Below are 26162 nucleotides of genomic sequence, written 5' to 3'. Positions count from 1 at the left end.
AAATAAAGGACAGATCACAGGTTAGGAAAAAACAACATAAAAGGAGGCTCACACTTGAACTTTTGTATCTTCTTACTTACGGCGTATCGCTCAGAAAAGTCAAGTGGATTTGCCAGCGCCATTCTGAAAGCCAGTGAAGTAACTGGACGAACGCGCGCCCCTGCACCAGAAGCAGGATGGAGAGTTCATCCTTCCAAACCATAAGGTGAGCTTAAAGCGGGGGTTTTGGAGGAAGTCGGAGAAGAACGAAGGGGAAAGGGGGGAGCAAGCACACTATTCAGCAGACAGTTAATCCCCTTTCTCATCTGCAGAAGGATATTCCTACGGGCCAGACAAGCAAGATTTGGGGGTCCTGTTCAATCGGTGGTCCGAATTCTGCGCATCACGCTTGAAGAGGCCACAGCAACCCAGACCAGACCAGCGCCTCTGTGGGAGCCAGGTGAGCGTTACAGCTGATGGGAATGTAGTTCTAACCAAGTAAACGATCAATACGACTTTTAAGTGAAAATAACATAGTAATAAATAATGCACACAGCTAAAAACACTTTAAAATAAGTTCTAAAAGAAGAAGCAGCAATTAATCTAAAAGTTCATCGAGCAGCAATAAAACAAAAGCTTTCATTGAACGTGAGGTGGCAACTAAGTAGCAAAGCTGGTGTGTACCCTTGCAGGTGTGATAAGAACCCCCATTTCTCTCCCACGTGTTTGTTTGCAGGTCTATCTAAATCAAAGGTATGAAAGTGAACCCCCCATATTTTAGGTTTGTTTTTTAATTTTGGCAATTAGTGGTATAATCTTGGCTCTGATTTTCTGTTGTTGTTTGAAGCTCAATCTCCACAAATTATAAAAACCAGATACGCCACCTCTGATACTTCCTCCAAAACAGCCTCTGCCAAATGCCATTCAAATATGGCCCCCCTACGCTTCTTAGTGAAACTCTGGACCTTGGTCTTAGTAACATTGATATGTAGCATGTTTTCATTCGCAAATTGCCTCATATTTGAAATTGACAAATTGAATAAGGAAGTGGACAACGCTCAGCTTTGTTTCATGCCACGCTCAGTAGAATGTCCCCATTAATGGCCATCCCCATACCTTTTCTAAACCCCGATTGGCATTTTAAAAATGTACCAGATTCTGCTACCCTTGTGTCAAGATGCCTTAATAGTATTTTGGCAAACACCTTCCTGGAATCAGCCTATAATACTAGCAGACGATAGTTCAAGGTTTGAAATTGCTGGGAGCTATTTAGCTCCTGGATAGGGCCTAGAAGAGCCTGGTTAGCTTGACACCAACAGATAGCAGGAGCTACTTTACCATACAAATATTCCTATTTGACATTAACTATGTGTCTAGGAATTTGCAAGTAGGTGCAGTAGTACATCTCTAGAAGACATGTAAAACCTAAATTTATAAATTTATTTGTGACGGTGTGTTTGTAGGTTCAGGGTTGGCTCCAGCTCCGTAACAGTTGGTGGGCTGACATTTTGGCCCACGGTCAGCATACTAGTCTGGGGTGTACTGGCGATAGTGAAATTGGACCAACCCCACCCGTTCACCCTGCACAGTGCTACCAGTGTAGGCGGTTTCGGGAGATTGACGATTTTGCAATCATTGGCTCCAGCCCCACAACAGTTGGTGGCTGAAATTTTGGCCCGAGGTCAGCATACCAGTCTGGGGTATACTGTCGATGGTGAAATCTGACCAACCACATCCCTTCACCCTGCACAAGTTGGAGTCCGGCCCTGTGCTATTAGTATAGGAGGTTTCGGGAGATTGACGATTTTGTGACTTTTCCAAAAATAGGAAGTCAGGACACAAGGTCGGCATACCAGTCTGGGGTGTACTGGCGATAGTGAAATTTGACCAACCCGACCTATTCGCCCTGCACAGGGATGGAGCAGGGTTCGGCCCTGTGTTGTAAGTATATGCAATTTCGGGAGATTGACTATTTTGCGATTTTTCAGAAATAGGCAGTTATGACACAATAAAACATACACAAGACTATAGCAGACCCCCACGTGCATGTCAGCTACAGACCAGTGCAACGCTGGGTGGTACCACTAGTGTTCATATGTACTACACAAAAAATTATAGTTGCATCTCATTTGGATGTTAGATTTGTTACATATTATGTTTCAGCATTTTTCTCTGCAGGAGTAGCAAAGATAAAGAGAGTGAGCAAGTTTGCATTACAGAAAAAGTTATCAGCAATCAGCATAGATACAAATCTTTTGGCAGGAACCGAGATAAATGCAGTAACAGATGTAGTGGAAGAGTTATGTAGTAGCAGTAAGGATAGGTAAAGACCAAATGAGAGGTAGCAGTAAGGATAGGCAAGGACCAAATGAGAGGTAGCAGTAAGGATAGGCAAGGACTACATGAGAGGTGGCAGTAAGGATAGGCAAGGACTAAATGAGAGGTGGCAGTAAGGATAGGCAAGGACTAAATGAGAGGTGGCAGTAAGGATAGGCAAGGACTAAATGAGAGGTAGCAGTAAGGATAGGCAAGGACTAAATTAGAGGTAGCAGTAAGGATAGGCAAGGACTAAATGAGAGGTGGCAGTAAGGATAGGCAAGGACTAAATGAGAGGTAGCAGTAAGGATAGGCAAGGACTAAATGAGAGGTAGCAGTAAGGATAGGCAAGGACCAAATGAGAGGTAGCAGTAAGGATAGGCAAGGACCAAATGAGAGGTAGCAGTAAGGATAGGCAAGGACCAAATGAGAGGTAGCAGTAAGGATAGGCAAGGACTTCATGAGAGGTGGCAGTAAGGATAGGCAAGGACTAAATGAGAGGTAGCAGTAAGGATAGGCAAGGACTAAATGAGAGGTAGCAGTAAGGATAGGCAAGGACTAAATGAGAGGTAGCAGTAAGGATAGGCAAGGACTAAATGAGAGGTGGCATTAAGGATAGGCAAGGACTAAATAAGAGGTAGCAGTAAGGATAGGCAAGGGCTGAATGAGAGGTAGCAGTAAGGATAGGCAAGGACTGAATGAGAGGTGGCAGTAAGGATAGGCAAGGGCTAAATGAGAGGTGGCAGTAAGGATAGGCAAGGACTAAATGAGAGGGCAGTAAGGATAGGCAAGGACTACATGAGAGGTGGCAGTAAGGATAGGCAAGGACTACATGAGAGGTGGCAGTAAGGATAGGCAAGGACTAAATGAGAGGTGGCAGTAAGGATAGGCAAGGACTAAATGAGAGGTGGCAGTAAGGATAGGCAAGGACTAAATGAGAGGTGGCAGTAAGGATAGGCAAGGACTAAATGAGAGGTAGCAGTAAGGATAGGCAAGGACTAAATGAGAGGTAGCAGTAAGGATAGGCAAGGACTAAATGAGAGGTACCAGAAAGGATAGGCAAGGACTAAATGAGAGGTGGCAGTAAGGATAGGCAAGGACTAAATGAGAGGTAGCAGTAAGGATAGGCAAGGGCTAAATGAGAGGTAGCAGTAAGGATAGGGAAGGACTAAATGAGAGGTAGCAGTAAGGATAGGCAAGGACTGAATGAGAGGTGGCATTAAGGATAGGCAAGGACTAAATGAGAGGTAGCAGTAAGGATAGGCAAGGACTGAATGAGAGGTAGCAGTAAGGATAGGCAAGGACTGAATGAGAGGTAGCAGTAAGGATAGGCAAGGACTACATGAGAGGTGGCAGTAAGGATAGGCAAGGACGAAATGAGAGGTAGCAGTAAGGATAGGCAAGGACTACATGAGAGGTAGCAGTAAGGATAGGCAAGGACTAAATGAGAGGTAGCAGTAAGGATAGGCAAGGACTAAATGAGAGGTAGCAGAAAGGATAGGCAAGGACTAAATGAGAGGTACCAGAAAGAATAGGCAAGAACTAAATGAGAGGTGGCAGTAAGGATAGGCAGGGGCTAAATGAGAGGTAGCAGTAAGGATAGGCAAGGACTAAATGAGAGGTAGCAGTAAGGATAGGCACGGACTACATGAGAGGTGGCAGTAAGGATAGGCAAAGACTAAATGAGAGGTGGCAGTAAGGATAGGCAAGGACTAAATGAGAGGTGGCAGTAAGGATAGGCAAGGACTAAATGAGAGGTGGCAGTAAGGATAGGCAAGGACTAAATGAGAGGTAGCAGTAAGGATAGGCAAGGACTAAATGAGAGGTGGCAGTAAGGATAGGCAAGGACTAAATGAGAGGTGGCAGTAAGGATAGGCAAGGACTAAATGAGAGGTAGCAGTAAGGATAGGCAAGGACTAAATTAGAGGTAGCAGTAAGGATAGGCAAGGACTAAATGAGAGGTGGCAGTAAGGATAGGCAAGGACTAAATGAGAGGTAGCAGTAAGGATAGGCAAGGACTAAATGAGAGGTAGCAGTAAGGATAGGCAAGGACCAAATGAGAGGTAGCAGTAAGGATAGGCAAGGACCAAATGAGAGGTAGCAGTAAGGATAGGCAAGGACCAAATGAGAGGTAGCAGTAAGGATAGGCCAGGACTACATGAGAGGTGGCAGTAAGGATAGGCAAGGACTAAATGAGAGGTAGCAGTAAGGATAGGCAAGGACTAAATGAGAGGTAGCAGTAAGGATAGGCAAGGACTAAATGAGAGGTAGCAGTAAGGATAGGCAAGGACTAAATGAGAGGTGGCATTAAGGATAGGCAAGGACTAAATAAGAGGTAGCAGTAAGGATAGGCAAGGGCTGAATGAGAGGTAGCAGTAAGGATAGGCAAGGACTGAATGAGAGGTGGCAGTAAGGATAGGCAAGGGCTAAATGAGAGATGGCAGTAAGGATAGGCAAGGACTAAATGAGAGGGCAGTAAGGATAGGCAAGGACTACATGAGAGGTGGCAGTAAGGATAGGCAAGGACTACATGAGAGGTGGCAGTAAGGATAGGCAAGGACTAAATGAGAGGTGGCAGTAAGGATAGGCAAGGACTAAATGAGAGGTGGCAGTAAGGATAGGCAAGGACTAAATGAGAGGTGGCAGTAAGGATAGGCAAGGACTAAATGAGAGGTAGCAGTAAGGATAGGCAAGGACTAAATGAGAGGTAGCAGTAAGGATAGGCAAGGACTAAATGAGAGGTACCAGAAAGGATAGGCAAGGACTAAATGAGAGGTGGCAGTAAGGATAGGCAAGGACTAAATGAGAGGTAGCATTAAGGATAGGCAAGGGCTAAATGAGAGGTAGCAGTAAGGATAGGGAAGGACTAAATGAGAGGTAGCAGTAAGGATAGGCAAGGACTAAATGAGAGGTGGCATTAAGGATAGGCAAGGACTAAATGAGAGGTAGCAGTAAGGATAGGCAAGGACTGAATGAGAGGTAGCAGTAAGGATAGGCAAGGACTGAATGAGAGGTAGCAGTAAGGATAGGCAAGGACTAAATGAGAGGTGGCAGTAAGGATAGGCAAGGACTACATGAGAGGTGGCAGTAAGGATAGGCAAGGACGAAATGAGAGGTAGCAGTAAGGATAGGCAAGGACTACATGAGAGGTAGCAGTAAGGATAGGCAAGGACTAAATGAGAGGTAGCAGTAAGGATAGGCAAGGACTAAATGAGAGGTAGCAGAAAGGATAGGCAAGGACTAAATGAGAGGTACCAGAAAGGATAGGCAAGAACTAAATGAGAGGTGGCAGTAAGGATAGGCAGGGGCTAAATGAGAGGTAGCAGTAAGGATAGGCAAGGACTAAATGAGAGGTGGCAGTAAGGATAGGCACGGACTACATGAGAGGTGGCAGTAAGGATAGGCAAAGACTAAATGAGAGGTGGCAGTAAGGATAGGCAAGGACTAAATGAGAGGTGGCAGTAAGGATAGGCAAGGACTAAATGAGAGGTAGCAGTAAGGATAGGCAAGGACTAAATGAGAGGTAGCAGTAAGGATAGGCAAGGACTAAATGAGAGGTAGCAGTAAGGGTAGGCAAGGACTAAATGAGAGGTAGCAGTAAGGATAGGCAAGTACTAAATGAGAGGAAGAACAGACAGAAAATAAATGTAAAAAAACAAAAGGCACAGCAATTTAAACATAAAATAAAAAGTGAAGATATGTAAAGTAACGTGGCAAGAGACAGGATTCAACAGACACATAGAGCTACAGAGTACAAGGCGGCATTGAAACACAGCAATTGAAGGAGGGGTTTAAAGAATGTGGATTTTTGGAAGCATGCCACAAATTCATAAATAAAGGAAGTTTCACCATCTTTCCGATACTCCATTCATGAGACTGAAATTTCGTAGCTTCTGAGTATTGATGAGTAACTCCTGGTCACAGGAAAATCCTGAATCCCAGAAACTACTTCCAGCTCTTGCACCATGGTTTCAAATTTCGACCGCTGATAGTTGTTTGGGTTTACCCACTCAACCATTTTAAATTTCGGAATGATAAAGAACGTATAAAACCTCTGTCCAGATGTCAGTTTGACTATTGTTACTGTTTGAATGTCCGGTTCCCTTTTCATATGTAAAGTGCCTACCACCAGATAAAGGACTTAGTGGTGTGCTGTGTCTTTAGGTCATTTTGGGCCTGATTATAAGTTTGACAATATTACTACTGCAACCTACAGTCTTATGCAAGTTATAAAAACATGACACATGTGCCGTGTTTATAACTTTCATGAGACTGTTCAGTTTTACGACAGTTATAACAACACAGCAAACACACCCTGTTTAGCTGAATTGAAGTAGAAATTCAGCTGTACAGGACATGTTTTCTGCAACTGCACAGTCAAATTCTAAAGACAGCCATGGCAAAAGTGTCCCGTACAGCTGGATTTCTACTCCCATTCAGCAAAACCACAGCGTGTTTGCTTGTGGCATTATAACTTTCATAAGACTGGCCTGTAACACGCTAGTCTTATGTAAGTTAAAACCACAACATGCCATCTGGAACTTAGGTATTATCAGGTTATCTTCAAAATGAATGGAAGGATACTGCGTCCCTCCTGATGGGGCCATCACATATCCCAGTCAGTCATCTCCTCCCATGTGATCCTCCCTCAAAATACCGCCCCCAGGGTCAGGATCAGGTAGCGGCTGCCGTCCCTGGCCACATGGGAGGAGACTTTAGGCTGGGGTTCAGTGATGACTTCATAGGATTCATCCCATAGTTTGAAGTGATTTGGGTGTGGCCACCCGCTGATGTGGAGGATGGCGTTAGGATGAAAGCGGAGAGCTTGGGCCTTGCTTCATTAGTGTTGATGTGCTAACAGCTAGGCCTGTGGTGGCTGCCTATGTGAATTGGTGGTCAGGAGATTTTAGAGGGCAGACGGTTAGTCAGGGGGGGAGGGGTGTATGCCTAACAGGCCAAAGAAGCGGATGGCCTGCCTGCACTCTGACCTCTGGCTTCTTGGAGACAGGTTCTGTTGCACTTACTCACATTGCAACTGTACATCCCTGTGTTTCTCTCTCTCTCTCTCTCTCTCTCTCTCTCTCTCTCTCTCTCTCTCTCTCTCTCCTTCTCTCTCTCTCCTTCTCTCTCTCTCCTTCTCTCTCTCTCTCTCTCTCTCTCTCTCTTTAAAGAAAGCTCTCTCACTCTGTAAATTCATACATTGTACCATGTGTGCAAAAAGTATCTAGGAATTGCCAGATAAAGAAAGGGGCTTTCTGGAGACTCCACTCATTAGCATAAACTGTTGTTGAGAGGCAAGGTCTGCTTTGAGATATACTGATCCCAGGCACCCTTTCACTTTCGTTAGTATTTTGGCTTGTCAGACTGAGCATTGCCGTAAGCCCCACTCTACCTTAGTCGGGTGCTTTGCTCAGTGGCCAGCTGAACGTTGTGTCTATCGGGAGCAAATGGCATTTGTCAGGTGATTGGGTCACATGCCAGAATCTGTGCTCCTTTCTCCCAGTGGTTTACCCCAGTGACCCTGCAAGCTTCAAAGTCCTCTCAAGCAGTCTCTGTCCCCACCGACCTCAGGCACAGAAAGGAAGGTGCCCAAAGAGAGAGGAGCAGTCCCGGGAGACATGCTATGGTGCCGGGATCCCAACAGGTATCCTTTGATGGTAGGGGGGAAATCTTCATTTGTGCTGTGTGGTTGTAGGGATCCCTGAAGGTTAGCTATAGTGGTTTTAGGATTGTATTTTTGTTGTGGTATAAGGAATGTTTTAGATCTGCATTCATTGATGTCCTAATACTAATGACGTGTCCCATGCTGTTTCCAGCCACGATGAGGCCGAGAAGCGACTGCCTAGAGACTACCTGGTCATTCTCTCCAAATATGAGCCTGTGCTGAAATGGACCAAGGACTGTGACAACCTGCTGTACCAAGGCCTTGTGGAGATCCTTATACCGGAGGTGCTGCGGCCCATTCCCAGTGAGTAGCCATGATGACTGAGCAGCTGCAACTGTGAACATTAGGTGTATGGCGAGGAAATGGATTTGGCAGGGGACAGAGTGAGGACATTTGGTACACCATGGCCACTTTCCTTGGGATAGCAGCTATGTTGTGGGGACTGTTTTGTTTTGATGACTATGCACCTACACTGTGGGTGGTGGAGAGGCTGCTGGATCTTTTAGTCTGTGCATTGTTTCCCCTTACATTGTGATACAGCCTTAAAGAAAGTTCTAGAACCTTACGGTAGATCTATGCTGGCCTGCTAACATGGGACCACACTACAAGATCTGTGTCAAGCACAGGGTTGTGCGATATCTGTGTCAGGTGAGTTGCTGCTTGGTCCATATAAGGGGAGACACCTTGAGGTCTGTTTGATGTCAGCACCTGGGTTTGGTTGAGGACTTCCTGGGGCTGTTTGAGGGTAAGCGTTAATTGTGACCAGGATAGTGTTCCACTAGGCTGGTGCATAGCAAGAAAATGCTTATTTCCTGTTGGTCTTTGTGTTTCAGTTTTAACTTCAGTCTTCCAAGGTTTTGACTCCTGGAGTTCTCAAAGTTCTTACGACCTGATCTTGTAAGCCTCTTGGTGAGGTAGGCAGGTGTCCAGACAGTAGTTTCCTTGTATTGTGACTTGTATAAGCAACCCGTGCAGTTCCCTTAAGACAGGGGAGATTTGATCAAATGTCTTTGATCATATGATCAGGTGTGCAACAGCATGTGAAGGACCCCTAGAGGAGCTGGGTATGTGGTTGAGACACTGACGAGGAAGGCTTACTCTCCATCAATTATGTCAGTAATCTAGGGTTTAGACTGCGGTTCTGAAGGGGGTTCTCTTATTTATTACATTTATATAGCGCACAGCAGCCCATAGGCACGATGGCGCTGTTACTTGTGGGGAGCTTAGTTACAGGGTAGGTACAGCTGCGAAATGCATTTATACATACGTCGTTTGTACATTGATACATTGGAAAACAGAGTCGATTTATAAGTACATTTGGGCTTGTCCAGCTGGGCAGGTGATAGTGCTGTGTATCAGGTGAAGAGAATTGTTTTCATGGATCTTCTAAAAGCCATGAGGGATGCCTCGCCCCTAATGGAAGGGGTAGGGCATTCCAGTGTGTGGGAGCGAGGTGGGGGAAGCTCGCAGAGCATGTTCGCGTAGGGTGTTCTTGTAGGTCTTGTGGAAGTAGAGAGGTGGATTCTTTGGGAAAGGTAGTCAGCTGCGGAGAGGTGGATGCACTTACGGGTCAGTGTCAATGCCTTGAATATTATTATTTCCTTATTTGGCAGCCAGTGGGCTGATATTCTGGCAGCCGTAATGTGCTCCCTTTTGGGGATGCCTTGGGCAGCGCGGAGTGCATTGTTCTGGATAACTTGGAGTTTTTCAAGATTTATTGTGGATGTCGCTAAGAACAGTACATTGCAATAGTCTAGCCTCGAGCCAGTAATGGCTCTGGCTATGTTGGTGCAGTTCTCTTTGGACAGGAATGGTCTGACTGCGTTAATGAGTTTAGCATGGTAGGCCGCTGATGAGGCAATTGCGTTGACTTGTCTATTCATGGATAAGTTGGAGTACAGATAAACACCAAGGGTTTTGACTGCATCAGATTCTGGTATTTTAATAGAGTCAATAGTGAAATGGCTAAACTGGGTGTCGAGGTTTTTTAGTGTGTCAGGGGATCCCACTAGCAGGGGTTCAGTCTTGTCAGAGTTGAGACATAGGCCGTTGGCTGCCATCCATGCCTGAATAGTGTTGTAGATGTTGTTGAGGGCGGAGGAGTTCTTCCTGAGAAGTACAAATTTATACCAAGCAGACTGGTTTTTTTGTAATTTTGAAAAGGTATTTTTCCGGAAGGAGAGGTTGCTGTCGATAGTGAACCCAAGTGATTTGGCTGTTGGTGCCAGCTGATGAGTGAACTCATCAAGGTTTTGTCATTTAGCCATCCTTGAATGGTCTCCTGTTTAGCTGAATGACCTAGTTGGCCTAGTTCTGTTTTCCATAGGATTCAGTTTTTGGTTATTGTCATCCATTCTTGGACAGAAACAACACTCTCTCTGAGGTCTGTGATGGCTTGAGATCAGCTTAGTTTGAGGTATGGTGAAGTAAGCTGTATAGGCCAGCGAGAAGCCACACCAGTGGCACCATAAAGAAAGTTAAGATCATTGGTGAGTGGATTGAGCTTTGTGGAGCTCCGTAACTGATTAGATAACAGTCCAACCTGAAGTTGCCCATCTGGATTCGTTGGTGACTATCCAATAGATAGTAGGCCTACAACTGGATGACTGTGCCTGTAGACCCCATTGTCAGTGAGAAGGCTGTTTAATATGGCATGGTCAACTGTGCCAAACTCTGCAGGAATGTTGAGGAGGACTAGTTGTGAGGCACTTCCTTTGTCCATGATGTGGAGAGCATTTTCTCTGACCTGGATGGTAGTGGTTGACCATGACTCATCTGAGTCTAGACACGATTGGTAGTCATAGAGTAGACCTTCTGGGCTGATCAGACCATGAAATTGGTTGACTATTGTTTTCACAATGGTTTTGCCGATAAGAGGAAGGCTAGGTATTAGCCTGTGGTTGGCGAAGTCATCTGGGATTAGTGTGTTTTATTTAGGACTAGTCCTGTTTTAGTCTGCTTGGAAGGATACCATGATTTAGCAAAGAATGTACTAATTTGAGGTGGGGTTGAGGAGTTGAGGACATTGCCCTTGATTTGTTTTATGATGTTGGAGGTTCAAGCAATGTTTCAATGCCATAATGAGGGCTTTCCCCCAGCTGCTGGAGGGTCTTCTCCTGTTAGCTGCTACTGCAATAGTTTTGGAGTGATATGCGATTTTGGCTTTAATGATGAGTATCCACACTTCACCCACAAGCAAGATAGTGATTTGTACAGTCTCCCAGAATCTTTTATGCGGCTCCAGGAAAGCCCACTGATTCTCAAGTTAGGATGCTGATATACTCACCTGTCGAACACAGCCATTTATGAAACAGCAAACCTTTGCTAATATTACCACTCCCATAATGTAGCCTATATTCCACTACACCCTGTCATATCACTAGTCCCCATTAGCCTGAATACAGTAAATCTATAAAGTCTTCCCTCCTCTTCTCCATTTCTTATTCCCTATACTTCTATTCCTGTTGCTCTCCTTTTCCGAGGTTTGGTATCCTTCGTATGAGACAATTATCACAACTGAAATGTTTACTTAATTCCACTACACATTTGATGCTGCTGATCTTCCTTGCATTATAACACTCCAAAAGAAATTAGAATTCTTGGAATAAAAAAAAGAAAAAGAAAAAATGAAACAGGCTGTCTAGTATGAATGAAGGAATTGTGCGATCGGACCGAAAACAAAAGGTCTGACCTTACAAAAAGTCTGAAAAATGCTACCACCAAAGGTTCGACCACCAGAAGTTCGAACCTTTGATGGTAGCATTGTAGCTAAGTATAAAAACATTAAAAAAGACTGCGTGGGCTTTGGGGGTGTCCCCCGCAACACCCTGCGAACTATAGATCACTGTAGTGGGTGGGGTGTTGCAGGGGACAGCCCCGCAACGGTTACCAGACATTTGGTCGAAAAAAATTGGTCGACCAGACAAATGGTCGAACCAATTTGGTCAAAAACCAAATGGTCGAATTATTATTTTTTTTTATTTTCACCTTTTTTTTTTTTTGGCGGGGGTCCCCCCCAACCCCCTTTTTTTTTTCTAAAAACCCATTTTTGTAAAAAACGAAAACCCGAAAAATAAATATATAATTAAAAAAAAATTCGACCATTTGGTTTTCGACCAAATTGCTTCGACCAAATGTCATTCGACCAGTTTTAGGTCGACCAAATGTCTGGACACCCCCCGCAACACAACCGAAAAACAAAAACGTAAATAAAACGGGGGCTGCGGGGCTGTCCCCCACAACACCCTGCTCACTATACAGTATAGTGAGCGGGGGTTGCGGGGTAAACCCCTGCAGCTCCCGAAAACCCCCCAAAAATAAATAAAATGAAAAGGACCCTGCAGTGCCAGTTCCCGATCATGGAAGTGAAAGGCAACTGGCGCTGCAGGGACACAGCGTGACACAATGACAGGTAAGTGGGGTGTAGGTATGTTGGGGTGTTGGTGGGGGTGTGTCGTGGGTGTGGGTATGTAGGGGTTTTGAACGTGTGTTCGCATGGGAAATGTACAAACCGTTTGTGGTTTGTACATTTCACATGCGAACATTTCGGCCGCAGCAAAATCAGCCGCGGTCAGATCATGTAGATCCCGAATGAAGAAATCAATTCTGACCCATGAGAGCAGTGAAGCTGCTGCGGTCTCTCTCAGTGCCATACAGTGAGGTGGGTTGTTTGAATACTGACCTTTTCAGCTACATTCACTCGTTTTGATTTGCTTTACTTCATTCAATTTCTTCAAATGGTGCCTAATATTTGAAAGTGTGTTTGTCTCTATTGAATATGGTATTCAATACTATTCATTAAAATCCATAACAATATCTTTAAAAAAAAAACTCTAGTACATTGGAAAGCATACACTTAGCCAGGTATTGAAATAAAGATGTTCAGACATCACCAAATAGGCAGGAGCTACGTCTGGGGAATGAGGAGCTAGTGCATACCTAACTTCCACAAGAGATGTAAGCTTTAAATGGCCATTTATTAACATACTGAAATATGCAGCATTAATGTCACATAGTTGTGTTTCATGACACCAGTTGGGCTGGGTAGTCATAAGTAGCTCCTGGTAACTGGTGAGATGAAGCTACAAGCAAGAGCTAAATAGCACCCAGCAATTTCAAGCCCTGCTTATAAACACTGTACATAACTCAGTTTAGTATTGTGCATGTTCTCTTCTCTTAAACTTACTAGTTTGAACCAGGTCTGGAGGTGAAGAGTTGTAATGTGAATATGGTGGAATGAAAGTCCTTCACAAGTCTAACAACAATGAGCAAAAGAGTCAAATGCCCATCTGAACCTTGGTAGCCAAAACTAGTCCCACTGAGGATCTCGGAACACCCACAACCTATTCTTGCCATCATACGTATCTGTCACGTAATGTAATCCCCTGCTCTCTCCATACTACCAACCTCACAGAGTCTGAAAAGGTGTCTCCCTAATCCCAAATGCACAGCATCCACAAGTGCTGTTTCGATGAGTCTCTGTCTTCTTTTACCGCTTTACCGCTGAACAATCCTCCCTGTCACAGGTGCCCTTCTTGTCATGAAAAAAGTCAGACGACTATTGCAAATTGGATTATATTCCCAGGAATCAAGTGTAGTTGTCAGTGCCCAGCCTTCTGGTTAAATTCCTAGCACAAATGTCACCCCTCTTATCTGCAGACATTGAGTCACTGCTGACTTGCTCTGTCAACTAATCCTTTGACACCCTGATGTGATTTTCTGTATACCCGCCACAAAACAGAATACTCAGAAAGTTCTCCTGCAGTTCTGCCGTAATATTATCACTTGTCCTATGGTTAAGTGAGGGAGCCTCCAAAAAAAGCACCAATGTACCTTCTGCTGGAACTGTCACCTGGCAGTATTTTGGTGGTAAATCCACCGGAATACTGGCAAGCAGAAATACTGGCAAGCAGAAATACTGCTACTGCCACTTGATCTGGAAGATTTGCTGCCAGATTACAAGTGATGGTAGGTGATGTAAATCACCATTTTGTGGAGTCCATTGGACTCCATGAGGACATTGGCTGGATTACCACATGTGGTATTTCCGCCGATTTTTGCAGATTTTGTGGCAGTAATGTAGCAGAGTAGATTGTCCTCTAGCTTTTTGCTGCAGGAAAATCCTCTGACTCACCGCCAAACCTATAGTGAGGCTGTGCAGTAATACAGTGGTAATGAGGCCCATAGTGTCTGCATCAGTCTTCTCAGCCCACTCCAAAATGGCAAACATTGAGCAATTTTCACTCCCACAGACACACCTGCTCTGTATTCCACTGTGTGGTGCGCGTCATGCCAATAGCTGTGTGGATATTCATGGCTGCTAAAATGTGGTTGCTGAGCTACCTGGTGTCTCTAAGCATACAATGATCACATGTCTGCCAGATATGGAATATGTTTCCCATCAGGTCTTCATTAGGGGGTTTTCTTAAAGAGAAATTAAAGTGATTCTGCTGTAAGACCAGCCTACATACTTGCCCTGTTATTTCCTACGAGGCACTTTCTTCAACTTTGAAATGTACTTACCAGGACTGTGGCATTTTTCTAGGGTCCTGCTAGGGAATCAGGCTTTCTTCACCAAGCCTTGGAGATTTGTACACTCCTGCATAGGATATACACTGTTTCGCTGCAGTGCTATTGTTTCCCTCCTTGTGTAATATGCCCTTCTGGGCCTAGGGACTGTCTAACTAAAACATATTCTGGACTTTGGTAGCCCTCCTGGCTGTGTTGGACATTGTGCCCTCCTGGTCCCCCTGTTTCCTACGTTTAAGTGTATCACTGTGCACATCCATTTTATGAACAATACTTTTACTTGATTGTAGCAGTAAATGTGTGACTAGGCTCTGTGTCATATTCTTGGATCGTGATTTGTAATTATAACTAAGTGTAATATTGTGTAGGGGTCTACTCTTTAACTTATATCTGGAAGTCTACATGTCGTGTGTCTGCCAGCAGATATGGCCTTACATTTTGGGTAAAGATTGAATTATGCCTTAGCAGGCCATTTACTGTTATTTATCTGCATCCTCCTCTGCTATGCGTTCTGTGTAACTGGAGCACTTATTCATCCCTTCATAAATATTTTATGTGTGACATTAGAAATAATGTGTAGATGTTTTCAGTATGCCAGCATGGTGTATACCTTTGCGGTGTCTGTTGGAATTATTAGTACCTCCCTGCCAGCCTTCCTCCCGTCTGAAATTAAGCCTGATTTATCTACCACAGCTACCATTGGAGAGTCTTGTCTTTCCTTTTCGGTGACACACTGTTCTATCATTACCTTGGTTGATTAAAAGCCCTCCATAGATACACACAGACGCCGACCTTGGGTCGGACTCCCTTGGTCTCAAAGGCTTTGGGTGTATGTGTGTGCGAAGACCTTGTAAGATGATTGGTTAACTGCTTGAGCTTTCGGTCTTATTTTGGGTCCCGCTCAATCACACTGTGGTTCTGGGAATAAAAGCTCCGACCCCAATTTTGAATGTGATTTCTGCATCCCAGTGAGGAGAGCTGGGCATGCAGACGCTGCCTGCTATGCAGGACTGACCCCCCCATATGATTGTTTCCCACCAGAAGCCATCACCATCTTAGGCTGCATCTTGGATCTGTGCCAAGGTAGTCTTCCGCCTGCGTTACACTCTTTATGACTTTGCAGCAACGTCCTCTCAGGAATCATCTCCCCTTTTCATCTTTCCTATCGTTTCTATGCTGAGAAATAACAGATCTTCTTTTCTTTTTCCTCTCTTTGTGAATCCTTTACCACCACTCTCTCTGCTTGCTTAATAGCAGCTCACTCCTGGGTACTGTGATGAATATGATGGCGTCATCACTCCTTTCCTGTCGGTGACCTCTACTCATGTGGCCAGGGGATGGCAGCCGCTACCTGATCCGGACCCTTGGGGCGGCAGTATGAGGGAGGATCACATGGAGGATAACAACCTCAGAGAGAGTGCCATGGCACTGTCGTAAGAGGCATGGTCTCCCCCTTGCTAGTCGGAAGATACCCAGTCCGTGCCCTTTGTCTTCATGGCATATTGTCATGTTTTCCCTTTTCCCACTTGGAAGAGTACTAAACACCTCTTTTTAAAATCTGAACTCAAACCATCAAAATCTAGTATGCTAGTATGCTTTCCAAAACTCAAGAAATCCTCTTTTCAGACTCTATAAATCCTGCAGAATTGACCTACCCTTAAAAATCATTTAAGACATGGATCTGGACTATATATATGTATAAATCGTCAGAAATTGACTTCCATTCCCATAAACACCAAAATCTCGAGACGAGGAAGATGAATCGGGTAATGTGGAGCAATGTAGACCATGTAGGCAAGCAACACTCTAGTTGTTTTGAACATTTACCTACAGCCTGGAGATTTAAATGAAGGCAACAGCTGACTGCAGCATGTTACCGGCAAGAGAAGGCTGTCTCTCTCTCGAGATCGATCGAGGGACCATGAGACGAGAGAGGACTCTGTGATATGATATATGATGTGGTATTTATAATGCGCCTGTACACAAGTGTTTCTAGGTGCGACAAGACAAGGAGGGGGAAACAAAGGGAGGACAAAATAACAATCTTACTAGACCTTGTGTCATTCAGATTGTGCAAGTGCTGGGAATAGGGAAGGGGAGAAGTGGTAGGGGGGAAGGGAAGAGGGAAGTGCAGTTAACTCACAAGTGCATCCAGCGGGCGGCTCATAAGTGCAGGCAGAAGGGACTGTTCGGTTGCAGATACAGCCCCTTAAGTGCTGGGAAGCCCGGAGACAGTGCAATGGCAACTGGACATGCAGGAGCCTTAGCCCGGGTTCAGAGGATGACCAGGTGACCAGTGCACGGAGCAGTCGAGTGCATCAGCAGGGGAGAGGGAGAGAGAAAGCTGAAGCGAAAAGGAAGATCTTGAGTTGCTTCCGGAACCGGAGGTGGTTCTGCTCAAGTTTCAGAGAGGCAGGGAGGCTGTTCCAGAGGGAGGCCCCAGCCGAAGAGATGGATCTGCTCCCAACTCTCTGCTTGGAGAAGCGTCTGACCCTCATAGAGTTGGAGGTGGATGAGCGGAAAGCTCGAGAAGGAAGATGTTTTGGAAGAGAAAGTTGGAGGTAGAGTGGTCCCAGGCCCCAGAAAGTCTTGTGTACGATGCAGAGTGTCTTGAAGTTGATCCTTGCAGCCATGGGGAGCCAGTGAAGAGATTTCAGAGCTGAAGAGATACGATCCATGGGCTTGAGGCCAAGGACAAGTCTCACAGTCCTGTTCTGGATAAGTTGTAAAGGTCGAAGAGTAGAGGCAGGAAGATTTAGAAAGAGGCTGTTGCCATAGTCCAGCCTAGAGAGGACCAGGGCTTTGGAGACCGTGAGCTTCTGGGTGAAAGTGAGAAAAGGAACAATACCTCTGAGTAGGTGCAGCTGATAGTTTGACTTCTTAGAGACGTCAAAGATGTGAAGAGAACAGGAGAGGGTGGAGTCGAAGATGACCCAAGGTTCTTAGCCTCACAGAAAGATGCAGTAAGAGGGACCAGAGTGAGCGGCCAGAGGGAGAGAGGAAAGGAGGGAGCGGGTGTCCCAATGAGGAGGATCTCAGTCTTACTGGCATTAAGGCAGAGATCACTGGTGGGACGCCATTCCTGATTTGCGGCCAGACAGTCTGGTATGAGAGAACAAGCAGAGGTGGCCGAGGGGAGCCTGAAAGAGAGCTGAGTGTCATCCGCATAACATTGAAAATTGGAGCAGAAAGTAGCGATACAGTGGGCAAGAGGTGCCAGGTAGTGGTTGAAGAGCCAGGGAGAGAGGTTAGACCCTTGGGGTACACCACAAATAGAGAGAGAGAGAGAGAGAGAGAGAGAGAAGAGAGAGGAGAGGAAAGACCCCAGTTAGACCTGAGAGGGTTGGTCGGTGAGAAAGGAGCTCAACCAGGCCATGGCCTGATCAGTAATACCAAGGTTGTCACAGAGGCGATTGAGCAGGATGGCATGGTTGACTGTGTCAAAAGCAGAGGATAAATCGAGGAGAATGAGGATAGAAGGGAGATTAGACTGATGGTCATGTAGGCAACCAACAGATTCAGTATGTAGAGTAAGCTGGGAGATGGCCAGCTTTTCCAAGAGTTTGCCCAGGAAAGGAGTGATGGAGATCGGGCGATAGTTAGCCGGAGAGGAAGGATCGACCAAGGGCTTCTTTAGAAGGGGGTGCACAAGAGAGTGCTTAAAGGGGGAGTCGAAGGTTCAGTGGCAAAGGAGTGATTGCAGAAATCAGCCATGGCTGGAGCAAGGGTGTCGATGTGGTCCTTAATGGTTCTGGATGATCAGGGGAGAACCTGCTTTGACGAGACTTTCATAGAGCAGACTTGTCTAGAAACATTGTGTGTGGTGAACAGGGTAAAGGAGGATAAAGGAGGAGGAGAGAGGGCCTCAGACAAGCCAAGAGTGGTAGAGGTGGAAGAAGAGGAGGTAGAGGAAGAGAGGGTGGACCGGATGTCCTGAATTTTAGTACTGAAATGATAGGCCAAGGCCGTGCAGAGGGCCTAGGAGCGAACAGGAGAGCTAAATACTGCAGCAGGATTGGCCAGCTCCTTGCAGATTTTGAAAAGTTTGGCTGAGTTGTTAGATGCTGCAGAGATGCGGGCTTGGATGTAGACTCTCCTCTTAGAGAGGACAGATAATCTGTACTGCCTTTGGAGCAGGCGGCAGGCCTGTTTGTCAGGGGGTACGCCCGATGCCCTCCACTTCCTCTCCGTCGCCCTACACTTGCATTTAAGGGCGGCGAGGTCGGAATCGTATCAAGAGTTGCACTTGGATTGTGGTTTCAAGCGTATCCTCATGACAGGGGCAAGGACATCCAAAGTTTTAGAGATGGAGAGATGAAGGTTAGAGAGGGCTGTGTCAGGCTGTGAGTCAGCCAAAGGTGCAGGAGGAGGATAGAAAGTAGTAGCGAAAGCCTCAACGGACACACGCTTCATGGGTCGGATAACCGAGAAGGTAGGTGGCAGTGCTGGTGTCGGCTTAACGGCACTGTACTTTACGATGCTGTTAATAGCGGTCGGGCTGGTCAGAATAGCCTGTAGCGGTATTCGATGCCGGTATTCCTTTACCGGCATCGTAGTTCCCTTAGCAGCAACCTCGGAATGACCCCCAGAGAGTCTGCAGACCAGGCATTCAAAGGAGGAGTAGTGCTGCATTGGAATGATAGAAGCAGGGATCCACTCTGGAGAAAAACAACGCTACACCCCCACTGGGACGGTTGGTTCTTAGTTCGGAGAGGATCTTGTAGCCACCGGGAAGGAGAGTGTTGAAACTTGTGACAAAGCTTGCCGCAAACCAAATCTCAGTTAAATTGAGTACATCCAAATCAAGCTCTTCCAGGAGAGGGCAGATGTCAGAGGAGTGTTTGACAGCTGAACGAGAGTTTAGAGTTGCGATGTGAGCAGGTTGCCGCATTTGAAGGATTCCGGGACGGGGACAGGCCGGAGGTGCACCCTGCGGAATTTTGGGAGGTGCACGAGGATGGGCAGAGGATGGGCAGAGGAGGAAGGAAGAGAAGGCAGGGTAGTCAGAGAGGGAGAAGAGAGTGCCAGAGGGGTGGCAGAGGAAGGAGGTAGCAGAGGAGCCAGTGAAGGGTAAGCAGGGAGAGCAGGAAGTTGATAATGTGCAGGATGTGTCTATTAAAGAGGGCGAGATTGGCCTGAGTGCCCTGGACCGAGACGGTGCAACGTAAGTAGACATTACATTAATGATGGTCTTAGAGGAGTGCAAGGGGGCGAGGAGGGCCTCCCACCGGATGCCGCCATTAAAGGTAGAAGAGGAAAAAGGAGAGAGAACAGAGACCATATGGGGGGGGGTCAATCGGCCTGGAGAGGGAACAACAAAGAGTATGTCGGTAAGAGTCTGTCTGGAGGAAGCACTGGTATAGGTATCAGCGATAGGGAGGCCTGGATTGGAGAACAGTATGTCCCTTTTGAGATTCTTCCTGCCAGACTTAGTGAGAGGGATAGGATAGTCGATAGAAAAGCAGTTTGAAAATATAGGTGAGACAGAGAGCACCATAGGGGTGCGGTGAGGAATGGTGGGGGTAGAGAGAGGGGAGCCCAGTCAGGGGATGGAGAGGGAGGGTTGTGCAGGTGGGGGGGGCAGACAGGAGGGAGGCACAATGGGGGACATGAAAGGGAGGGGGGCACAACAAAAGAACAAGAACAACAGGCCTACAAATCAGATGCAGTACAGAACCATCAGAAAGAAAAGAGCACAATAGGGAACCTAGAAGTAGAGAATGCAGATGTAGTACAGAACCAAGGCAAAGCACAAAGCGCAACAGGGAACCTGGAAGTAAAGAATGCAGATGCAATACAGGGCCAAAAGAAAAACAACAAAGGTCAGCAGGGAACCTAGAAGTGAAGAACAAAGGCAATTGCAATGTGATGCCACAAACCATGGACAGCAACACAATATCAAGTAACCATAGAGAGCAAACACAAAGTCAGTGCAGTCAACAAGGCACAGAACACAACAGGAACCTAGAAGAAGAATGAGGGAAGGGCTGAGATGTGAGAGGAAGGAAGGGAAACCCAGGAGGGAGGGGGGGTTGGAACAGGATGCATGGACATACGATGCAAGGGAAGCGGGGACACCGGGGCATATGGACAGTTATGCCAAGTGCAATCATTTGTTTAATAAAGCAGACAAAAGTGAGCAAGCAGATAAGAATCACTTTAAAGGGTAAAACAAATCCACAATAAGAAACTTTAAAGTATGTAAATGTATACTAAATACAGATAAGAAAAGCCCTGGCAGAATAATATACCAGGCAGATGGAAGAGTAGACAACGCAAACTATCGAATTTGGAGGTAGGAGCAAAACCCAAGTCAGAAAAGCCCTGGCAGGAGAGTATACCAGCAAATCTACATCATTAATGTATATATGAATAAAAAGCCATGGCAGGAGAGTATACAAAGCAAATACAGATGGCAAGTGTTGGTTGAATGAAAATAACTGGCAGGGGAGTACACCAGGCAAATACACATTATTGATCCCTTTAAGTGACCATTCAATGATCACATATTTGTCCCCTTTATGGCTTTTAAGCCTAATGTACCACTAAATTTGAATGTTGTGATCAACCCAACCCAAGTAAGATGGCGCCATAAAATTGCCCTGCCATTTAATTATATGATGACGGCACAATTAGATAATTCAGGCAGTATACTGTGTGACCTGCTTAATTTTGAACTAGTATTCTGAAGGGTACCTGGTTACTGCCTTGCTCTGCCCATGTTGGTACAATAATATCAAAAAACGAATGAGCAAGGTCAGGTCAATCTCTGCTGAAGAGTAACCACTGCTACACCCTGAGTGGATGACCCCTTGTGTGGGTGGTCACAGAATTCTCATGAAACTGTTGTTCTGCACAAAAGGGCTTTATTTTGAAGTGCAGTGGTGTAGTAATACACTGGTATTTTTAAAAAAACATAGGACATTCACATTTGATGACATACAAAGTGTAGTACCTAAGTACAAATGATCAAGTAGTCAATATTTGAGACATCTACTTGTACAGTTTGTTCATTCTCTATAGGTTCCTTGGGAAGGAAGCTTAGAGAATTCAGTGGAATCATAAACAGGTGGGGGGCCCATAGAGTGTGGGCACAATTAAGAGTTGAACAACAACATATAATACATGTCAACACGACAGTGTTTCGGCCATTTTGCGTGGAGCTAGGTGAGCTCTAATGGTGTAGGCCTTCATCAGGACAGGAGTGTCTTTACGAGTGGAGGGTCATATGTGGTCTGTAGGAGTGAAACCGACAAAGAACGTGTCAGGATGTAAGTGGTCAGCAAAGATCTAGCAGAGAAAAGTTATGAATAGTATGTAGGGCGGATGCCGCTGCTTACCGAATCCGAGGAGCTTAGTGGCTCAGATTAAGAGGTGGAAAGATCCACTTCTTTAGGATGCAGTCGTCATCTTGTCAACAGGCGCGGTCACGTCTGTAAGGGGATGAGGAAGTAGGATTACTAAATGGCACACCAGGGGTGCGGTTCCTCTCTAGCCCATAGTTAGTGTGTGACTAGAGAGGTGGTGGTGTAGGTCTTAGCAGATTTGGTGAGAGTAGACCTAGTGGTGGTCCCACTAAACATGGAGTGCGCTTAAATGGGATAAAAAGGGCTTCTGTGGAATAACAAAGTGCACGGAGAACTTAGTGCAAATCTGTATTAAATACAATGTGATTAAAAAGAGTGCCCCTTCTCATCGGTCCTGGGGGAAGGGTGGACCGTGATCTATGTGGGCTGTGCAAGTTCTGGATTACGGTGCCACATATGGCGACAGTTTGCATGTCCTATGACAGAACACCTGTCTACAGCAATGTGTGTTATACAATATGGCTGCAGATGCTCTCTGAGAAACCACATCCACCTTGCATATGGCCAGACCTTCATACAGATCCTTTCCATTTTCTAAAAACAAGAATTTGCACTGTGTAACAATTTGTTCTTTGATTTTCTGTCAAATCTTTATTTAAAGTAATTACATCTGTAAATTGATATAAACCATTGATGTCATATACCTGTCATGACTAACATGTGGGAATGAAGTAACACAGGCCTGATTCTATACTACATGACAGCTGACATCCAATGGGATTGACAGTGGCTGACATCATCATCATGCGCCACACCTTGCATGACTTGCATTTTGGCCTAACTGACTGCCTGCATCAACTCTAAACAGGCATTTAGGTAGTCACCATGCATGACTTGCATTTTGGCCCTACTGACTGCCTGCATCAACTCTAAACAGGCATTTAGGTAGTCACCATGCATGACTTGCATTTTGGCCCTACTGACTGCCTGCATCAACTCTAAACAGGCATTTAGGTAGTCACCATGCATGACTTGCATTTTGGCCCTACTGACTGCCTGCATCAACTGCAAACAGGCATTTAGGTAGTCACCCCACCACAGGGCCCTGCCTGCACTTAACACACTTGCATCCTCGACATCCGAGACGTCACACTGCTGCTTAAACGATCTTGGCAGCTGAATGCACTGACAATAGGTAAGCTTTACTGCACGCGGCTTCATGCACATAAACTGGTAGGCCTACCCTCACTGTAAGGAATCTCTAAACAGCATGACTCTGCACATTTAAACACCCATAGCCCTTCATGCCACCTACACCATAGGCTGCATGACATGTGTTGTGGCACCGTAATCCAGAACTTGCACAGCCCACATAGATCACCGTCCACCCTACCCCCAGGACCGATGAGAAGGGGCACTCTTTTTAATCGCATTGTATTAAATACGGATTTGCACTAAGTTTTACGTGCACTTGATAAATGGCATTTTGTTATTCCACAGAAGCCCTTTTTATCCCATTTAAGCGCACTCCATGTTTAGTGGAACCATCACTAGGTCTACTCTCACCAAATCTGCTAAAACCTACACCACCACCTCCCTAGTCACACACTAACTATGGCTAGAAAGGAACCGCACCCCTGGGGCACCATTTAGTAATCCTACTTCCTCATCCCCTTACAGACGTGACGGCGCCTGTTGACAAGATGACGACTGCATCCTAAAGAAGTGGATCCTTCCACCTCTTAATCTGAGCCACTAAGCTCCTCGGATTCGGTAAGCACCGGCATCCGCCCTACATAGTATTCATAACTTTTCTTTGCTAGATCTTTGCTGACCACTTACATCCTGACACGTTCTTTGTCTGTTTCACTCCTACAGACCACATAGGACCCTCCACTCGTAAAGACACTCCTGTCCTGATGAAGGCCTACACCATTAGAGCTCACCTAGCTCCACGCACAATGGCCGAAACACTGTCGTGTTGACATGTATTATATGTTGTTGTTCAATTCTTGATTGTGCCCACACTCTATGGGCCCCCCACCTGTTTATGATTCCACTGAATTCTCTAAGCTTCCTTCCCAAGGAACCTATAGAGAATGAACAAACTGTACAAGCAGATGTCTCAAATATTGACTACTTGATCATTCGTACTTAGGTACTACACTTTGTATGTCCTCAAATGTGAATGTCCTATGTTTTTTGAAACATACCAGTGTATTACTACACCACTGCACTTCAAAATAAAACCCTTTTGTGCAGAAGAACAGTTTCATGAGAATTCTGTGACCACCCACACAAGGGGTCACCCACTCAGGGTGTAGCAGTGGTTACTCTTCAGTAGAGATTGACCTGACGTTTTTTGATACTGCTTAATTTTGAGCCAATAATACGCTCTACCTTGGTACCGCCTTTCAACTGCTAGGTCACTCCATGGGGGTCTCGGCTTTACCACAGAGCTATGTGTTTAACCAAGAAGTTTAGCTTTGTAGGAGGGAACTCAGATCAAAAGTTAGGAGGTTACAAAAGTTAGTACCTGTAGCAGATACAGAGATTTGTGGACTGAAGGCCATATTTAAAAATTGGCTTTGCCGTCGTAGATTTGTAATGTTGAATAACGATGCCGAGAAGATGTTAAGCTGTATTTCAGGGTCATCTTTAGATAGATTCTGGAGTTTGATTAAATCTCGAGGCATCGACCCCTTTATGCAAACACGGTTGATACCAGAAAAAACGTGGTTATCCCATTTTAAGGAATTGTATACTACTGAGAAAGCGGAAGTGGTTATTGATTACAGTGGTCCCTCTTGGCATAGAGCTATAAAATGGGACCTGGAAGACATCGCTAAAATTATTAGAAGTAGTAAAAAATCCAATGGTCCAGACCCAGATGGACTCTCAGCAATGACTCTGAAGTCTGATGTACTGCTCTGAGCAAGAATTCTCTCTGCTGCTTCCTTCTACGTGGAAACTGGCAGTGATCATTTTGATATTCAAGGGTGGTGACTGATTCTCCCCCATGAATTATAGGCCAATTTCGTTGCTGGATGTTTCAAACAAAACATTTGCAAATATGCTGCTGTGTGAGCTCCAGGAATGGGATAAAAATACTGCAAATTTGGACCCATATCAGGCAGGCTTTAAGAAGGGAGTCAGAACGGGATTAAACAACTTTGCTGTCTCCTTTTTAGACACTCAAGTAAGGGGCAGAAGTGTGATTTGTATCTTGCTTTTCTGGACAGTAAAGCGTTTGACTGTGTCAATCATGTAGTTTTATGGAAGGAATTAAGGGGGTAATTCATAGAATCCAGCGCACGCGGCTGGCGCACAGTGTGCGCGTGCGACAGTCTGCACCTGCCGCGTGCGCTAAAATCCATTTCCGCACACAGCGTAGTCATGGATTTTAACATCCAAAACCAGCCGTGGCGCAGCGTGGCGCATCGACCCTGCAGCAGCGCAAGTTACGCCCCCAACCCCTCCCCGTGCGCCATGCACAGTGCACAAATCCCGTACATGGCGCACAGGCTCCCAACCACGAAAACGCTTGTAAAACTCCCCGAGCACCCCTCTGAATACATGTGCACCCCGGCGTGGGGAGTTTCACACGCGATTGGCCCTGTGCGAGCGGGGTACGTGTATTACTGGGTTTCGTTGGAAGTTTGACACGCGATTGGCCCTGTGCGAGCGGGGTACGTGTATTACTGGGGTTCGCGGGAAGTTTCACACGCGATTGGCCCTGTGCGAGCGGGGTACGTTTATTACTGGGGTTCGCGAGAAGTTTCACACGCGATTGGCCCTGTGCGAGCGGGGTACGTGTATTACTGGGGTTCGTGGGAAGTTTCACACGCGATTTTGCTGTCAGCGCGGGGTACATGTTTTTCGGGGGTGCGCGGGAAGTTTCACACGCGATTTCGCTGTCAGAGCGGGGTACGTGTATCCAGTGTGGTGCGTGGGGAGTCCTACACGTGAATTGGCAGTGTGGGTCCTCCCAGGGGTCCCCTCTACCCCCTCCACGGCCCCTGCAGGCAGCCCATACCACAGGGGACTACCCTGCACCCCTGGTCATGTCCCGCAGGCAGCCCATCCACCATGGGCATGCTCCCCAGCCAAGCCACATGTCATCTTGCAATATGATCACCAACTCATGTCTCCAGCACCCCCACCCCCCAGCAGTGAGGGGCACCTGCCAGCAGGCCCCCACTCATGTCCCCCAGCACCCCCCACCCCCCAGCAGTGAGGGGCACCTGCCAGCAGGCCCCCACTCATGTCCTCCTGCACCCCCACCCCCCAGCAGTGAGGGGAACCTGCCAGCAGGGCCCCACTCATGTCCCACTCATGTCCCCCTGCACCCCCACCCCCCAGCAGTG

At 46.1% G+C, this 26162-nt stretch overlaps 1 protein-coding gene across 7 annotated transcripts in view; it reads left to right on the top strand.

The window, feature by feature from the left end:
• Positions 1 to 26162, top strand: part of RFX1 (regulatory factor X1) — a 1381678-nt gene that overhangs the window by 1003779 nt on the left and 351737 nt on the right. For all 7 annotated transcript variants that reach the window (XM_069604381.1, XM_069604382.1, XM_069604383.1 and 4 more), the window contains one exon: positions 8112 to 8263. In XM_069604381.1, the coding sequence (XP_069460482.1) occupies positions 8112 to 8263 (152 nt within the window). The remainder of the gene's footprint in view (positions 1 to 8111; positions 8264 to 26162) is intronic.

This window comes from Ambystoma mexicanum, chromosome 3q, assembly GCF_040938575.1.
Source record: "Ambystoma mexicanum isolate Mex_15411 chromosome 3q, UKY_AmexF1_1, whole genome shotgun sequence".
In the NCBI taxonomy this organism is placed as follows: Eukaryota; Metazoa; Chordata; class Amphibia; order Caudata; family Ambystomatidae; genus Ambystoma; species Ambystoma mexicanum.
Note: the sequence above shows the minus strand (reverse complement) of the source record. Positions and strands in the feature narration are given on the sequence as shown.